General features: G+C 39.7%; 1 protein-coding gene across 2 annotated transcripts in view; it reads left to right on the top strand.

The window, feature by feature from the left end:
* LOC129720837 (zinc finger Ran-binding domain-containing protein 2) overlaps nt 1–16,156 on the top strand; it is an 89,807-nt gene that overhangs the window by 22,498 nt on the left and 51,153 nt on the right. Inside the window, exon 5 of one of the 2 annotated variants that reach the window (XM_055672650.1) lies at nt 3,099–3,429. The exons of the other annotated variant lie outside the window; for it this stretch is intronic. Coding sequence (XP_055528625.1) covers nt 3,099–3,198 — 100 coding nt within the window. The 3' untranslated portion in view covers nt 3,199–3,429. Of the gene's footprint in view, nt 1–3,098; nt 3,430–16,156 lie in introns of those variants that run through there. 2 annotated transcript variants of the gene reach the window in all.

Genomic DNA, 16,156 nt, shown 5'->3' with positions numbered 1-16,156 from the left:
CCACTCTGTGCGGGCAAAACTGCCGAGGAATAATGAAACGTCATCGCCATTTAAGACGCAAGTAAGAAAGATATGCCAGAAAATTGTTTACGAACTTAGCACGTGCGGTGGCGGGTTGAAGCTGGCAAATTTTACAGTGCGCTTCGGGCAGCACGGCAGGTCAGAACTGGATCAAAATGGAGCGAATAAAGAAGGGTTTTGACAGCAGTTAGTGCGCTTCCAGGTCAAAACAAGGTGATCTGGTGGAATAAAGAAATTCGATATTAATTTACTACGAAGTTTGTTTTCTGACAATAATTCGCATCGTGTAAGGGGCACCCTAACTTGGCTGCTGATTCAAGCATTGAAAACGACAAAAAATTTAAATTGTCTCTGGTGCAAAACTTAAATTAACTTTCTATAATTAAAGGTACACTATTCGCGAATTAAAAAAAATCGTATAAGGTTGAAAACACAAATTAGAATCATGCATCAAAAATTAGCGATCAATCGGTATGTGGGGCACAATGAGCACCCCACTGGGCCATAATGAGCACCCACGGGATATAATGAGCACCCTTATAAAATAGAGTTGCACCGAATACTAGGGCTGGAAAAAAGTTCTTTTGTGGGAAGTACCGAATTTTCATTTTACTTTTTTTTTTATTCTCGCTTATTTTCCGTCGGTCTAGTTCCGCCACTGTTGTGGCCAATCACCGACGCCCGGGGAGGCGACTCCACACCCAGGACCCTAACTCACGACCCGTTTATCAACGGACCGGCGCCAACGGCTTTACTTCCTCATGCGATGGAAGGCGTGATCCCAGAGATTTTCCGCCTCAGAAAATCTCCCGGTGTCGGCTAGAATTGAATCTAGACCAGTTGGGTTGGTTGTGAGTGGATCACGCCACCTCACAACCATCGACACCTATGTCGGCGGTGGGATTCGAACCCAGGCGTCGAGCGTGGATGGCGGAGACGTTACCAACCACACTAGGCCCCCGCTCGTTCATTTTACTTGTCAGGGGTAATTTAATGCAAGAGTAATTTGGTTTTTGATTCTTCTCATTTAATCATGCTCTGTACAATATTCGGCCGAATATTCGGCTATACAGACGGCCGAATATAAACGAAACATGATGATAAGATGAGAAAAATTGAAAACTAAATTATTCTTGACTTAAAGTGAATCACCCTTGACAAGCTCAGGTTTAAACCATTATTCTGTAAAATAAAAATTTGGTACTTTTCACAAAAAAAACTTCTCAGCCCTATTATTCGTTGCAACGCTATTATAAAACACACTTTGAAGGTATGTATAAGTACAACAAACGGGACAATGTTTGCCGTGGTCAGGGATGCCACATGTACAGATTAATCTGTATTTTACAGATTTTTGGCTGGAATAACGGTACAGAATCTGTATGTACAGGTGTATAGATTTTCGTCGAAAAGTACAGATATACAGATTTTCCGAAATTGACATTAATTTTTATAAACATTCCAAATTTTATTTTATTAAATTCTAAGCAAATTGAACATATTTTCAACTCCTCACACCTTTTTTAGCTAAAAAATTTGTTTATGTACCATAAAAACTTGAAAAATACAATGTTTTTTATGTTCAAACAATACAGATTTTTTTTACAGATATTTTGTTTCAGATACAGATGCTCAGATTTTTTCAAGGGAAAACACAGATTTAAATGTGGCAACCCTGGCCGTGGTACTTGGCGGCTTGTTTCGCGAATGTTCCCTCGCGCCTTATGGTCGTCAATTCTTCCTGCAGGGCCTTTTTTGACCAATTCAGTCTTAAAGATTTTCTAATATGTTATTCGCACCATCACTGTCAACAAAAATTGACTATGGAAACAGACAAACTATTTAGATAAATTACAAGCCAGCCGTCGTAGGTTCGAGTTTCGGCTCGGGAGAGACTATTTGTGTCAGTAGGATCGTAGCGCTAGCCCCGCAATTGTCCTGTTCACTAAAACAGTTGGCTGCAAGTCTGTGTATAAATAAACAGAAGGTCGAGTTCCGAACTGGAATGTAGCCTTTGCTTGCTTTGCTTTGCTGTCGAAAAACCAATAAAACGATCAAAACGGCTTGAGCCTTTTTTTTCTTCCCCTTCCAATATTCAAGATTTTTGAAGGGGGGGGGGGTAACATAAAATTAAAATAAAGTTTGTGACAGCCTTATTATAGCTAAAAATCAAAACTTCAATGATGGTGAAATTTGAGGTATGGCCCATACGTCATATTGAAGTGTCTACATACTTGATTAAACCATTTGAACGACCGTAAAAGCTTATTTTGTAGTGCGCAATAATAATATTTTCTTCAACATCCGGGAACCAAGTTGATTTTTTTTGATATATTTCAGAAAGACAAATCACTTTTGCTTTACAAAAAGAGATACTGTAGAAACTACGAAAGAGTTCCACATACCATATTGTATTATAAAATACGTAGTTTCGCAGAAACGAGGGGTGCTCATTTGGCCCCATGTGCTCATTATGCCCCCAATCCCCTTAATAGCACAACAAATATATTTACAACAAAATTAGCAAAGAGGCTTTGCTGCTTTGCCCGAAGAAAAATATTGTGCAAACAAGTTTCGTGGGAAATATACCAAATATTTGCTTCGTGTAGGTAATATCCCCTTTAGACTCCAAAATTTGTTGCGTCCGTTCGTTTTCGTTGTTTACTTTGATAAATATTGTTGATGGTATAAATATAAGCAATTATGTAAATAACAAAAGTAGTAACAAACGATGTTTCTCGTTTGATAAATAAAACAATAGGAAAAACTACACTAACAATAATTTATTATTCATTTTGAAAGATTTTTTTTTATTCATCTTAAAAGAGCGATACAGCACTATCGCAAAAATTGAAACAACATGTTTAATCCATGCTAATTCAAAAAACTAGGCAAATATAGTGACCAACTACATGATCAACAGTAAATTATTTAACTGTTTCTTGAAAATAACATCCATCTTTCAAGGTAACCGTTAAGAGCAAAAACTTTATGTTTTAATTTTTATGTGTACCTATTACCCTACGTCAATGAATATTTTAATTCAAATACAACAAATAATATAAACTGTATTTCAGCCGTCACAATCGCGATAGGAAGCAACCCAATTGTTCTGGTATAAGACATTCACGCTCGAGATCGCGGTCACCTTCATACAGAAAGCCATATCGGCGTTAAATCTGCCACCTAAAACGCAAAAAGGTTAAAGAAAAGCCTTTTTTGCAGGAATATTTTACATAACCTTTAGTTTTTGTAGTCGACACTGAAAGCTCCCGTTTCACTGATAAAAAAATATTCCATCGTTGACTCAGTGATACGATCAAAGATTATCTTATTAGTTTTCTAAAAATGATTCAGTTTTGTATTAGTCATAAGTTTCATTATAATAAATTGCATTTAATTATCTAACCCAACTGATATTATAATCGAAAAATATCACATCCGAACAATAACGAACCAAGACATTACTTTTTTGAAAAATGGCGGGGTAGTCGAATGGCAATGTAAAGTGTGGGATAAATTTGGCTTTCGAATTCTGTTTCACAGTAGGACTTAAAAGCTTCGTAATCTTATAAAAAGTTTTTATGTCAAATTTGAGCTCAATCGGACTTCAGGAAGTTAAGCTCCAAACCGATACACTTTTTCACCAAAAAAGCACCATGCGAAATCGAATATTTTTTATGCCAAGTGTCTTATAGATAAACAAAACGTTGAGATATGACATTATTTTAATATTTATTTCGATGAAATAATTTTCTGGGACTTAATTGAAAAAATGGGAATAAAGGATTTGAACGCAATTACTGAGGCATTCATGACAGGATCATGGGCACATATCACCGAAAATCATTTTTGTATCAGACAAGCATATAATAACGGGTAAAATCGTGCTCAATGATCTGAAAATACGCAAACATTAATTCGACCATTTTAGACTCGAATAAAATGTTGCACTTGTATTAGGCTTGACAAACTGAGTATTTTTCACAAATGTATAAGTTTTGGGTTCACCACAAAAGACAGAATCACAAAAGACAAAAGCACGGAAGGCGGAATCATGAAAGGCAGAATTCTTTGAACGTACACACATAGCAAACTATTTATTTTCTTCATCTATAATTTATTTGACACGGCACAAATACAATTAAAAGTTTAACGGCGCCAATTATATCTGGTAGTTTACTTTCTAAAGTATCTTAATAACTAAAAGCAAATTTTTTATCCTCGCTGCCGACTACGAGCTGAAACTAAATCTAACTCAAAGCTAGAATGTTTTGCATTAAAAGCACTGGTTTGTTGTTAGTTGGTTTTCCATTGCCATAGGTAAGCAGCATATTAAATTTGTTCCGCTGCTGGGCCAAGATATTACGGACTGGCATATTGGGTTGTCTCCCTCGGGCCTTGAGAGTATCGTGCGAGTCTGATTGCTGTTTCCGGATCCGGGGTCTTAACGTGTTCTTGTCGTTAGGTTGGATGTAGGCGGAAGGGGATAGGACTAAACTGGGGCGTGGATGGATTTCAGGAAAACGTATATAAGGGACATGTAGGATAGGTCACGGCTCGCCAAGACATCACGAACAGGAACAGCTGGCTGTCTACCCTCGGCCTGAAGGGAAACTATTAATTTAGACCTGGCGTCACGTTGTACATGGCATGACCAAACAACGTGCTCAATGTCGTGATAACCTTCACCACAGGTACAGATACCACTTTCCCCGAGCCCAGCACGACGGAGATGCGCGTCAAATCTATAGTGATTGGACAAAAGCCGGGACATCACGCAAATGAAATCCCGACCTACATCCAACCCCTTGAACCACGGGTTCAAGGGATTATGGAATGTAACCACCTTCCCAATTCCCCTCTGGTCCAAGCATTTTGCCAACTGATGATCGTATTCTGACGCACAAATGCGAAAAATTCATTAAAGGCAATTGGTCTGTCATAAATTCCACCATTTGTTGAGCCCACCTTAGCCAAAGAGTCCGCGTTCTCATTACCCGGTATCGAGCAGTGAGGTGGGACCCACGCTAAGGTAATCTGATACGATTTTTCGGATAAAGCACTCAGATGTTCCCGTATTTTCCCCAGGAAATACGGAGAGTGCTTAACATCTTTTATCGATCGAAGAGCCTCAATGGAACTGAGACTGTCCGTAAAGATGAAATAATGGTCCGTGGGTATTTTTTCGATAATCCCTAGGGTGTACTGAATTGCAGCTAATTCTGCGACGTAAACAGAAGCAGGATTATTGAGCTTATGGGAGACGGTTAAATTGTTATTGAAAATACCGAAGCCAGTGGACCCATCAAGAAGTGAACCGTCAGTGTAGAACATTTTGTCGCAGTAGATTTTTCGATATTTATTGGAAAAAAATTTGGGGATCTGCTACACGCGTAAATGATCCGGGATTCCACGAGTTTCTTCTATCATAATAATAAACAATATCGCACGCTAGCCTGGGGGCTAATGCGGTCTCGATCAACTAGATTAGTTGAGAGAATACGTTATCGATATTGTTTTCGGCACATTTTGCATGTTGTAGGATAAGTACAACGATACACCGTGCCCCAGTGCTGAGTCGAGAAAATTTCCAGCTCGAAAAGTTCCTCGACCTGATCGGGAATCGAACCCGATATCACAACCGTGTGGGAGAGCTAGCCGACAGACATCGCGAACCACGGGGACCACAGTTGTTCTTCTATCATGGATGTATCAAAAAACACAGTAGAATCAGAAGTATTTGATAAGTTGACACGATTTGGAATATTCGAAGAAGGGTTAATATTTTGGGACATGTGATTGAAATACAATGTCAAAAAACGGGTTTGAGAATTAAGTTCGATTAACCTTTCAAAAATTTCAATCACAGGACGGTTCAAGACTTCACATTTGATAAGAATACGAGAAGACAGGCTCCAGAAGCGGTTTTTCAATGGTAGTACTCCAGCTTAGACCTCCAAACTCATCGTATGGGTCGATTGCATGCAACCAAGGATGGGAAAAATAGTTCAAGTGATGATTAATCAGTAGTCCAAACTGATTCTCTATCGCTTTCGATAATTTCAAAAGGATATGTGGTGAAAAATTTTCACTCGCGATTACTTTGATTTGTTTGTTTCGTTTCGCGCTTTCGATTTTTTTTCACACGTGTAGATAGGTACAACACGCCCAAACCGAGAGGCTTATTTTCTTCTTTTGAAATATGTAAGCGAAAATAAAAGCTGGATGTTCTACGGGGTATTGTCTTCTAGAAATAGGAATTTAGATACTGGTATTGTGGCCGGGGCGCATCAAACAGATTTCCAGAAAGCATGTATTCAAGTATATTACATGCAAGCTTTCATGTAATATAGGTAGGGATACCATCTGGTCGGAGGTAGAATTCAGAACACCCTCTTTTTCGGCACAAATTTGATCTAAACCTAAGACCCCCTCAAGGCACGATGCTGGCCTAACAAGTCAGTTGTGATAGCTTCACAACCCACCCTAGGAGAGACTGTTATAATAAAATCAGAGAGCTAGCCCCACAATTATTCTGTATGTCTGTATGCTAATAGTTGTCTGAAAAAAAAATCACAAGAAGGTTGTATGCAAAGCCACGACCGCAAGGTCGAAGTAGAATACTTTTACAAGAAAGATAACCTGGCTGCTTGCGTGTCAGTCATTTTTTCTAGTAAATAAACGTTGACCGTTCATTGGCAGTATTGTAATTTCTTTTTGTCTGATATTTTGAATGAAGTTCATTGGATATTTTTAAATTTTGTGCAAACGAGAAGTTGAAGTGCTGCCGAATTGTAATATGCACATTTAACGACATCATTAAACGTGAACGGAACAAAGGCTACGGTTATGCAGAACGCGAATGCCGGCGCGATGCGATTCGCCTTACCGTGGTGAAATGTACAGCTCTTTTTAAGGCGAAGTAGAGCTATACATTTCAACAGATTTCGTCTTGCCGAATCGCATCGCGCCGTTATTTGCGTTCTGCATGACCGTAGCCAAACACTAAGCGACGCAGACACGTAATAATAGTCAGAGTATGCATGTAGATGAAGATAATTAACTTTGGATTAAAGCGCAAAACGAGAAAATATTAACCCTTCAAATAATCATTTGTGTTCTTCAAATTTCAGTCGTTCAATTTATTATCCGATGAAATGTTTGTTTATTTTTTTTTTTTTTTGAATAAATTTTTTGTATATTTATATCAATTTGGATTTAGCAATAGTTTACATTTTAAGTGATCAGCCTTTTGGCTATGCATCTTTGTTTTTAATATGTTTTTACAAGAAAATTTGTTTGAAATTTGATGCTTTTATGCCTACTTCTCAAACCTGCTCATGTTGTACAAAACATTTGTTAACTTTAATTATTAAAATACCCTAGCTACTTAACCTAAATTCAAATTTTGAATTATTTCGTGCACAGAACTTGAGCACCTCACTCCAAATTTTTGACAGTACTTAAGGAACTTTTGCTCTAAAGGTTCGATTCCGGCGTGATTATGTAGTTCGCTCGTTCTTATCCATGGTGGAAAGTTTAAAGCCATTTTTAGTATTTTGTTTTGTACACGTTGAAGTCGCAGTTTATGAGACCGGGCGCATCCATTCCACACAGGAATCGCGTATTCCATTGCAGGATAAATAATTTGCTTGTACACAGCTAATCGATTTTTGATGTTCAATTTTGATTTCCTGTTTATTAGGGGGTACATGTCTCTTATAAGTAGATTACATTTGGTGATCACTTTTTCGACATGGGCTCTGAAAAGCAGTTTATTGTCGAATGTTAGACCTAAGTACACTACTTCATTCAGCCATTGGAGGAGATGATCGCCAAATCGCATTCTACAGTCTTGTGGAGGAACAAGTTTTGGAGATTTTGAATGAGGGAATAATATCACTTGAGTCTTGGCTGTATTTATGACGATTTTCCAGCTGGTGTAGTATTCGGATAAAGCATTTAGGCCAGTCTGTAGTTTTCTCGTTAATGCACGAATAATTCGACCATGGTACATTATTGCCGTGTCGTCTGCAAATTGGGATAAGACACCTCCATCAGGCAGTGGAGGAATATCCGAGGTGTATAAGTTATACAGTATTGGTCCCAATATGCTGCCTTGTGGTACACCAGCTGGGATGGTATGTTCTTGGGATAAGGCATGGTACAAAGAAACCTTAAATGCTCTATCAGTCAAATAATCCTTGATAATTTTCGTTAAGTACACTGGGAAATTAAACATATGCAGTTTATATATCAGCCCGTCATGCCAAACATTATCAAATGCTTTTTCGATGTCTAAGAGCGCCATCGCTGTTGTCTTAGACACCGATTTGTTGTGTTGAAGAGTTTTGAAGACTCTAGTTAGTTGGTGTATGGTTGACCGTCCTTTCCTGAACCCAAACTGTTCATCCAAAAATATACCGTTCTCGTCAGCATATGATAGAATTCGATTTTGAATAGTTTTCTCGAACAGTTTCGAAAGAGCTGATAGAAGACTAATCGGCCTATAACTTTTTGGGCTAGTAGGATCTTTACCCGGTTTTTGAACAGGTATTACTTTGGCCAATTTCCACAACGCAGGAAAGTGGCTCAATTCTAAACATCTATTGAATATGTCTGATAACAACGTGAACATGCGACAGCTTAAGTGCTTAAGCTCTATATTTAGTATACCATCAAAGCCAGGAGCATTCATATTTTTGGCTGACTTCACCAGACCGATTAGTTCATCGGCTGTTATTCTACATTCTCTCGAAAGCAAGCAATTTGAATTTTCAATCGTATTTATTCCCTCTCTCACCGTTTCGGTATGTGGACTAATAACGGCCTGTCCCAGCATATGCGACGAAACGAATTGCGATGCTAACGCATTAACCTTTTCCAGAGGTGTTACAAGACAGTAGCCATCATTCGGGTTCTCAGAAGGGTTGAGTGGAGGAATAGGTTTTGATTTTTTCTTCAAAATCTTTGCCATAGACCAGAAGGGTTTGGAATGAGGAGGTATTTGGCTAAGTTTACGTTGGAAATCGTTGTTTCGTAGTTCAATAACTTTCTCTTGGATGATTCGGGTAAGACTATTGGCCATACTCTTTTTGTCACGATTGCCAGTTCTCTGGTATTGACGGCGATAAATGTTACGAAGCCTTATAAGGTGCTTGGTAGTACTGTCTATTTGGAGAGAGGTACTCACCTGCATATGTTCAGGAACCACGAGCCACGTTTATTGCTTGTTGAAGGGAAGATAGTACCTCATCTATTTCAGCCAGAGTAGATAGCGGTTGCTCCGATGAAACGCGTTGATCCACAATACGTTGGAACTCTTCCCAGTTCGCTCGATGATAGTTGCGTAGTAGTTTAGTATGCGCCGAATCAGCAGTTGCTCCCAGAGATAAAACCACCGGATAATGGTCAGATGAGAGCTCATCGAAGGTGGTTGGAACGTAGTTGTTGCTTAAGTTTGTCAAAAAGATATCCAGCACGGAGTGTATCCCTGAACTAGAAAGTCTTGTTGGTGAGTCCGGAGCCAGAATGTTGTATAGTTCACAGTCCAAATCCTTAGCTAATACGATTCCATTGCGATTTCGCCTTAGGTTTCCCCAAAGATCATGTCGGGCGTTGAGATCACCAGCAATTACAAACTTTTCTCGACGTCGTGTTAACTTTGCTAAATCACTTCGTAATAAGTCGACAGTACCATTTCTGATACTTGCTTGCTTAGGACAGTATGCTGCTATAATGTTGATTAAACCGAGAGATGTGTTGACCTCGACACCGATGGCTTCGACGAGCTTCAACCGAAAGGAAAGCAACAAGCGACAGGCAATGTTGTTTTTTATTGCTATAGCGACTCCTCCTCCATTGGAACCATTACGATCTAATCGGTAGACCCGATAACAAGGCAGGTACAATTTTTCAGATGGTTTTAAGTGCGTTTCTGTTACAACTGCGATGTCAATATTTTTCTCGTTGAGGAATTCAGTGAATTCAATAGCCTTATTCCTTATAGAACAGGCATATTGAGTGATCTATCGCCCATATTGGATGACAAACATACCGAGTGTAAACATATGGTCTTCTCTTGTTTTACAGTTGTTTGTTTATTATCTGATGAAGCTCTTATATAGGCCAAATGATGCATTCCCAATTTACTAGGTCCATAACTCTGCCGACCGTGCTTGGGAAAGCGCGGTATAACGACCAATCAGAGGTCGAATTTTGTTTTGACAAGGCTTAAGAGTTTTCAATAGTACAATAGTTCGAATGATAAAATTGCAATTTCATGCATTTGGTAGGAATCTTAGATTTTCTAATCGATTGCTGCAAAAACGAAGGAAATCCATCGAAAACTAACGGATTTATTAGCATTTGAAATTTTTCTCACTTTTTTCAGTTTTAGATTTTCATTTTACATCCTTATGTAGCCGAACTTCCTGAGAGAAGTATTCTAATTCAAAATTAAATCTTCATTTATTCATTTGTTGTCCTTATAAGGACAATTGTTCAATTTATCATTGATAGTGAGGACTAAGGCGCACGGTCAACACAATGAGAAAGGTGTTTTCACATTGAAAACTAGACACGGCTTTACTGGAGGAAGTGTTGGCAAATGCATCTACCGCTAATACCACCGCTATCATACGAAAGCGCGTCGTTTCATGTGGGGAATATCAACAACGAAAAATGACGCGCGTCTCAGCATAACCCGAACTGTTTCGCCGTGCTGCTCCCATTTACCTTTACATCGGCCTCAGGGAAGTACCGGCTGCATCTGCATCTACCGCTGAGGCTGTCACTATACTGCTATTGGTACCAAAAGCTATTAACTCTTCAAATAAGTGTTTTATTTGTTCTCAAAAAAACAATTGTTCAATTCAAAATCGGATTTACGCAATCGCATCTCTGTAATATTACCGACAATAATATTCTTCTGAACAAACTGATACAACTGTCCCACTAGGCCTCTGCCATAATAGACGCGAAAAGCGCCGCGAACAGATTCGCTCAGCTGTAGGTTAATGTACAGCCATCAGTAGAGCTGTACATCAACCTACGGCGGAGCGAATCGGTTCGCACCGCTTTTCGCGTCTACTATGGCAGAGGCCTTAGAGAAAGTTGCTGGCTGATGTATTCACTTCATGCAAGCCTGCTGCTGATGCTTCCCGCTACCACACTGAAACAGCATTTTAGTGAAGGGAGTGTCGTCGCATCAGCTGAACCTGCTACTATCGATGCTGATATACCCACTGCAACAGCTACGCTATGCATAGCCATGCCACAGTTGTGGCCGCTATACGCTGGCCCAACTGCTGAGCACCTGCAACGCTATCCGTAGCCATGCCACAGTTGTGGCCGCCATTGGTATCCGCTGTACCTGCATCTGCTGGCCCTGCTGCTATCGATGGTGAGATCCGCTGAAACTGCTACGCTTATTCACAGCCATGCCACAGTTGTGGCCGCTATCCGCTATCGATGGTACCCACTGCTCGCTCCCGCTGCTGCTAAGGGCGGACTGCTGTCGTCGCTGTTCAGAACTACTATGAGCGGCTTCGACTAAAACAGGCTCTTATATAGGGATGAAAATAGGAATGAATTATTTTACGTACGTGGTGGAATGATATAACTTGAAAAATATGTGTGACTTCATTCTGGTTCAGAGCGATCATTTGATAAGCTCCACCTCTTTTTCCAGTTTCTAAAGTTTTTCCTCAGTTTCGTAGCACGGATGCACAAAAATAATTTCTTGTCGAGCCGGACCGATAACACTCTCATTGAAGCAACGAAATAACATGTTTTGTGTCGTGTTGTGTAGCTTGGTTGAAGAAAATGTTCCCGTCCCCATGTCGCATGTAAGCAGATTATTGCGTTCAGTAGACAGTAGATAGTGTATCCAGCGAATAAACACCGATGGTGCTCTCACACACGCAACGGTTTTAACCCGTATCTTATTGCGGTTTGTAACATCAAGCGATTTCGTTTGCTCGCTGTTGCGTGTTGCATCATGTTGCAACTTGGCAGCTGGGAGACGACGAAATTCTGTTTATGTTGATTGATTGAATCGACTTCATATTAGCTCTGCATAGTCGAACTAACTGCTTTTGTGAATGCGTACTAACAGGGCAGTTTATTATTCAATGTCGGTTATGCTGATCGCAGCCTTTGCGCTGCCCCTACAGTGGGGGGGTTTACTAAATAAAGTGAAAACTAGACAACTACAACAGAATTTGATTGCATCCCGCACAGAATGTCTGCTTGTGTTGATGCCAGAAAATTATTAACCTTCAATTATTTTTTTATTTGCCTTGAAAAAAGCATGTTGCGGTTCAAAATCGGTTGCTAATTACAACCTTTGAGCTGCCCTAACATTGGGGGAATAAAGATACACGGACAACATGCACTGTGGAAGCTATTTCACATTCAGTAAATTAGACGGGTGCGACAAATTTAAATTGTTAGGATGCAACACAGAATGCTTGCTTGCGTTGACAAAAATTATTAACTTTCAATGACTTGTTTATTTGCCTTCAAAAAGGCATTTTGATTTCCAAAATTTGATTTCCTGATGGCAATCTCCATGCTGCCCCAACACGGGGGGAATAATGGCTGTCTGGCGACACACGCTGAGAAAAACCGCGCTGCTCCTAAGACGTGGTGACCAACCACAGAGCTAGTGCTGCTGCTGAGAAGGACGACTGCTGTTGTCGCTGTCTAGAACTATTATGAGCGGCTCCGGCTGAAACAGACTCTTATATAGGCCAAATAGCATGTTTTCAATTGCAAGGTATATGATCCTGTCGACCGTGCTTGGGAAGCAAGCATATAACGACCAATCAGAGGTCGAATTTTTCGTTTTGACAAGGCTTGACTAATTTCAATAGTACAATAACACTATTACAATAGTACAATAATAAAATTACAATTATCCTATTTTAGGAAGAATCTTAAAAGATTTTCCAATCTATTGCTGCAAGAAAGAAGGAAATCCATCGAATACTAACCGATTTATTAGCATTTGAAATTGGACATATTTGTCACTTTTTTCGGTTTTAGATTTTCATTTCACATCCCTATGTAGCCGAACTTCCTGAGAGAAGTATTCTACTTCAAAAAAAATCTGTACCTAATAAACAAAAAGGTCAAGTTTCGACAGCGTAATGTTTGTACCAATGATTTTATTGGATCTACGCTTCATGGATTTAACTGTTATTTATGTGAAGAGGCAGATAAATGAGTAGAATGATTGTCTAAGAGGCACACTGTCGTAGTGAAAAAATATGATATCGGGTGGCGCAATTTTTTCGAAAACAAGGGGCATTTCAAAGGCGTGTGACACGTTTCGCGGGACGATTTTCAGAGGGACATTTTGTTGAAACGAGGATCTGTCTCGTCACTTCACAATTACTAGATGTCTATTGATTTCAACACCCAGAAGATTTCTCTATAAAATTTGTTTCGGAACACAACCGAAATCGTAGAAGTTACGCTAAAAAAAGTAGAAAGTTGTATCCAAGACACGACCGCATAACTGACGTAGAACTACGCACACTATTAACAAATGCATTGATGTAGGTGTTTCAATAATGGGTCAAAGTCTACTAATGCTTGCTTTGTGCTACCTCAACAGTGGGGTAATAAAGACACTGAAAACACGAGCTGTAAAAGCAGTTTCACATTCTGTAAATTAGACGGCTGCTACAGATTTAAATTGCTACTATCCAGCACAGATTGCTCGCTTCAGTTGTCAAAAAATTATTAACCTTCAAATATTTGTTTATTTGCCTTGAGAAAAGCATTTTGCTGCTCAAAATTGGATTTGCTGATGGCAACCTTTATGCTGCCTCAGTAGTGGGGCAATGAAGGCAGTCTGACGACACACGCTGAGAAGCGAGAAGAACCGCGCTGCTCCTGAGATATGGTGACCAACCACAAGGCAAGTGCTTAATTAGAAGGCAGCCACAGGCGCGACCCGCTGCTATGGTCTGTTACTGCTGAAAGCCGATATCTGCTGCTACTGCTGTCAACGTTGTGGAGGGTCCATCCAGCTCATCTTCCGACTAATGAATGTAGCTAGTTTTCCCAGAAACACTCTTTTATAGCCGAAGGGTGCTACGTAATAGGCCACGCCCTTCAGTTCAGTTGTCTAATTCTCTAATATTCTTTAGACGAATTATTCCAAAATTCGCATTCGATATTTGTTTCGACTTCATATTAGCTCTGCATATTCGAATTCGTTCGAATTGCGTTCTAACAGGGCAGTTTGTTATTCAAAATCGGTTATGTTGATCGCAGCCTTTGTGCTGTCCCAACAGTGGGGGTAAACTAAAACTAAATAAACTACAACAGAATTTGATTGCTAGGTTCCCGCGAAGAATGTTTGCTTGTGTTAATGCTAAGAAATTTTCACTCTTCAATTACTTGTTTATTTGCCTTGAAAAAAGGCATTTTGCTGTTCAAAATCGGTTGCTGATCGCAACCTTTGTGCCCCAACAGTGGGGGAGTTAAGATACACGGACAACATGCACTGTGGAAGCTATTTCACCTTCTGTAAATTAGACGGCCGCGACAGATGTAACTGCTAGAATCCGCACAGAATACTTGCTTACGTTGTCAAAAATTATTAACTTTTAATGACTTGTTTATTTGCCTTGAAAAAAGGCATTTTGCTGTTCAAAATTGGACAGTGGGGGAATAATGGCAGTCTGGCGAGACGCGCTAAGAAGAACCGCGCTGCTACTGAGACATGGTGACCAACCACAGCGCAAGTGGTTTATTTAATTGGAAGGCAGCCACAGGCGCAACCCGCTGTTACTTCTGAGTGCTGTATCTGCTTCTTCTGCTGTCAACGTTGTGGACGGTCCGGTCCATCCAGCTCACCTTCCGACTAATGAATGTAACTAGTTTTCCCAGAAACACTCTTTTATAGCCGAAGGGTGCTACGTAATACGCCACGCCCTTCTTTTCAGTTGTTTAATTCTCTAATATTCTTTAGACGAATTATTCCACAATTCGCATTCGATATTTGTTTCCAGCGAATAAACACCGATGGTGCTCTCACACACGCAACGGTTTTAACCCGTATTTTATTGCGGTTTGTAACATCAAGCGATTTCGTTTGCTCGTTGTTGCGTGTTGCATCATGTTGCAACTTGGCAGCTGGGAGACGACGAAATTCTGTTAATGCTGATTGATAGAATCGACTTTATATCAGTACTGCATATTAGAATTAACTGCCTTTGTGAATGCGTTCTAACAGGGCAGTTTGCTATTCAAAATCGGTTATGTTGATCGCAGCCTTTGTGCTGTCCCAACAGTGAGGGTAAACTAAAACTAAATAAACTACAACAGAATTTGATTGCTAGGATCCCGCGAAGAACGTTTGCTTGTGTTGGAGGCTACGAAAGTTTCACTCTTCAATTACTTGTTTATTTGCCTTGAAAAAAGGCATTTTGCTGTTCAAAATCGGATGCTGATCGCAACCTATGTGCCCCAACAGTGGGGGAGTTAAGATACATGGATAACATGCACTGTGGAAGCTATTTCACCTTCTGTAAATTAGACGGCCGCGACAGATGTAACTGCTAGAATCCGCACAGAATGCTTGCTTACGTTGTCAAAAATTATTAAATTTCAATTACTTGTTTATTTGCCTTGAAAAAAGGCATTTTGCTGTTCAAAATTGGATTTGGTGATGACGATCTTCATGCTGCCCTAACACGGGGGAATAATAGCAGTCTGGCGACACACGCTGAGAAGAACCGCGCTGCTCCTGAGACGTGGTGACCAACCACAGGGCTAGTGCTGCTGCTAAGGAAGGACGACTGCTGTTGACAACTTGTCGCTGTCCAGAACTATTATGAGCGGCTTCGGTTTTTTTTTTTGGATTCAATATTCTTTATTTTTTCTTACGGTATTTTCATTATACATTTGTTTTTTGAACATTGTGAGAGATTCAATTTTATCAACTTTTCAACTCTGATGTTTTTAATGTACTATAAGTGTTACTACTTTTTCCTTTTCTACGTATATGATTTACATTTTAATGCTCGTCATTAGAGTTTTAATTATTAAATAAATATACCTAGCTACTTATAAATAAAGCTCACGAATGAGCACCGCACTAGAGTTAAGTGCA

The sequence above is a fragment of the Wyeomyia smithii genome, chromosome 2 (genome assembly GCF_029784165.1).
Source record: "Wyeomyia smithii strain HCP4-BCI-WySm-NY-G18 chromosome 2, ASM2978416v1, whole genome shotgun sequence".
NCBI lineage: Eukaryota > Metazoa > Arthropoda > Insecta > Diptera > Culicidae > Wyeomyia > Wyeomyia smithii.
The sequence above is the reverse complement of the archived record's forward strand: the minus strand, read 5'-3'. Positions and strand labels throughout refer to the sequence as shown.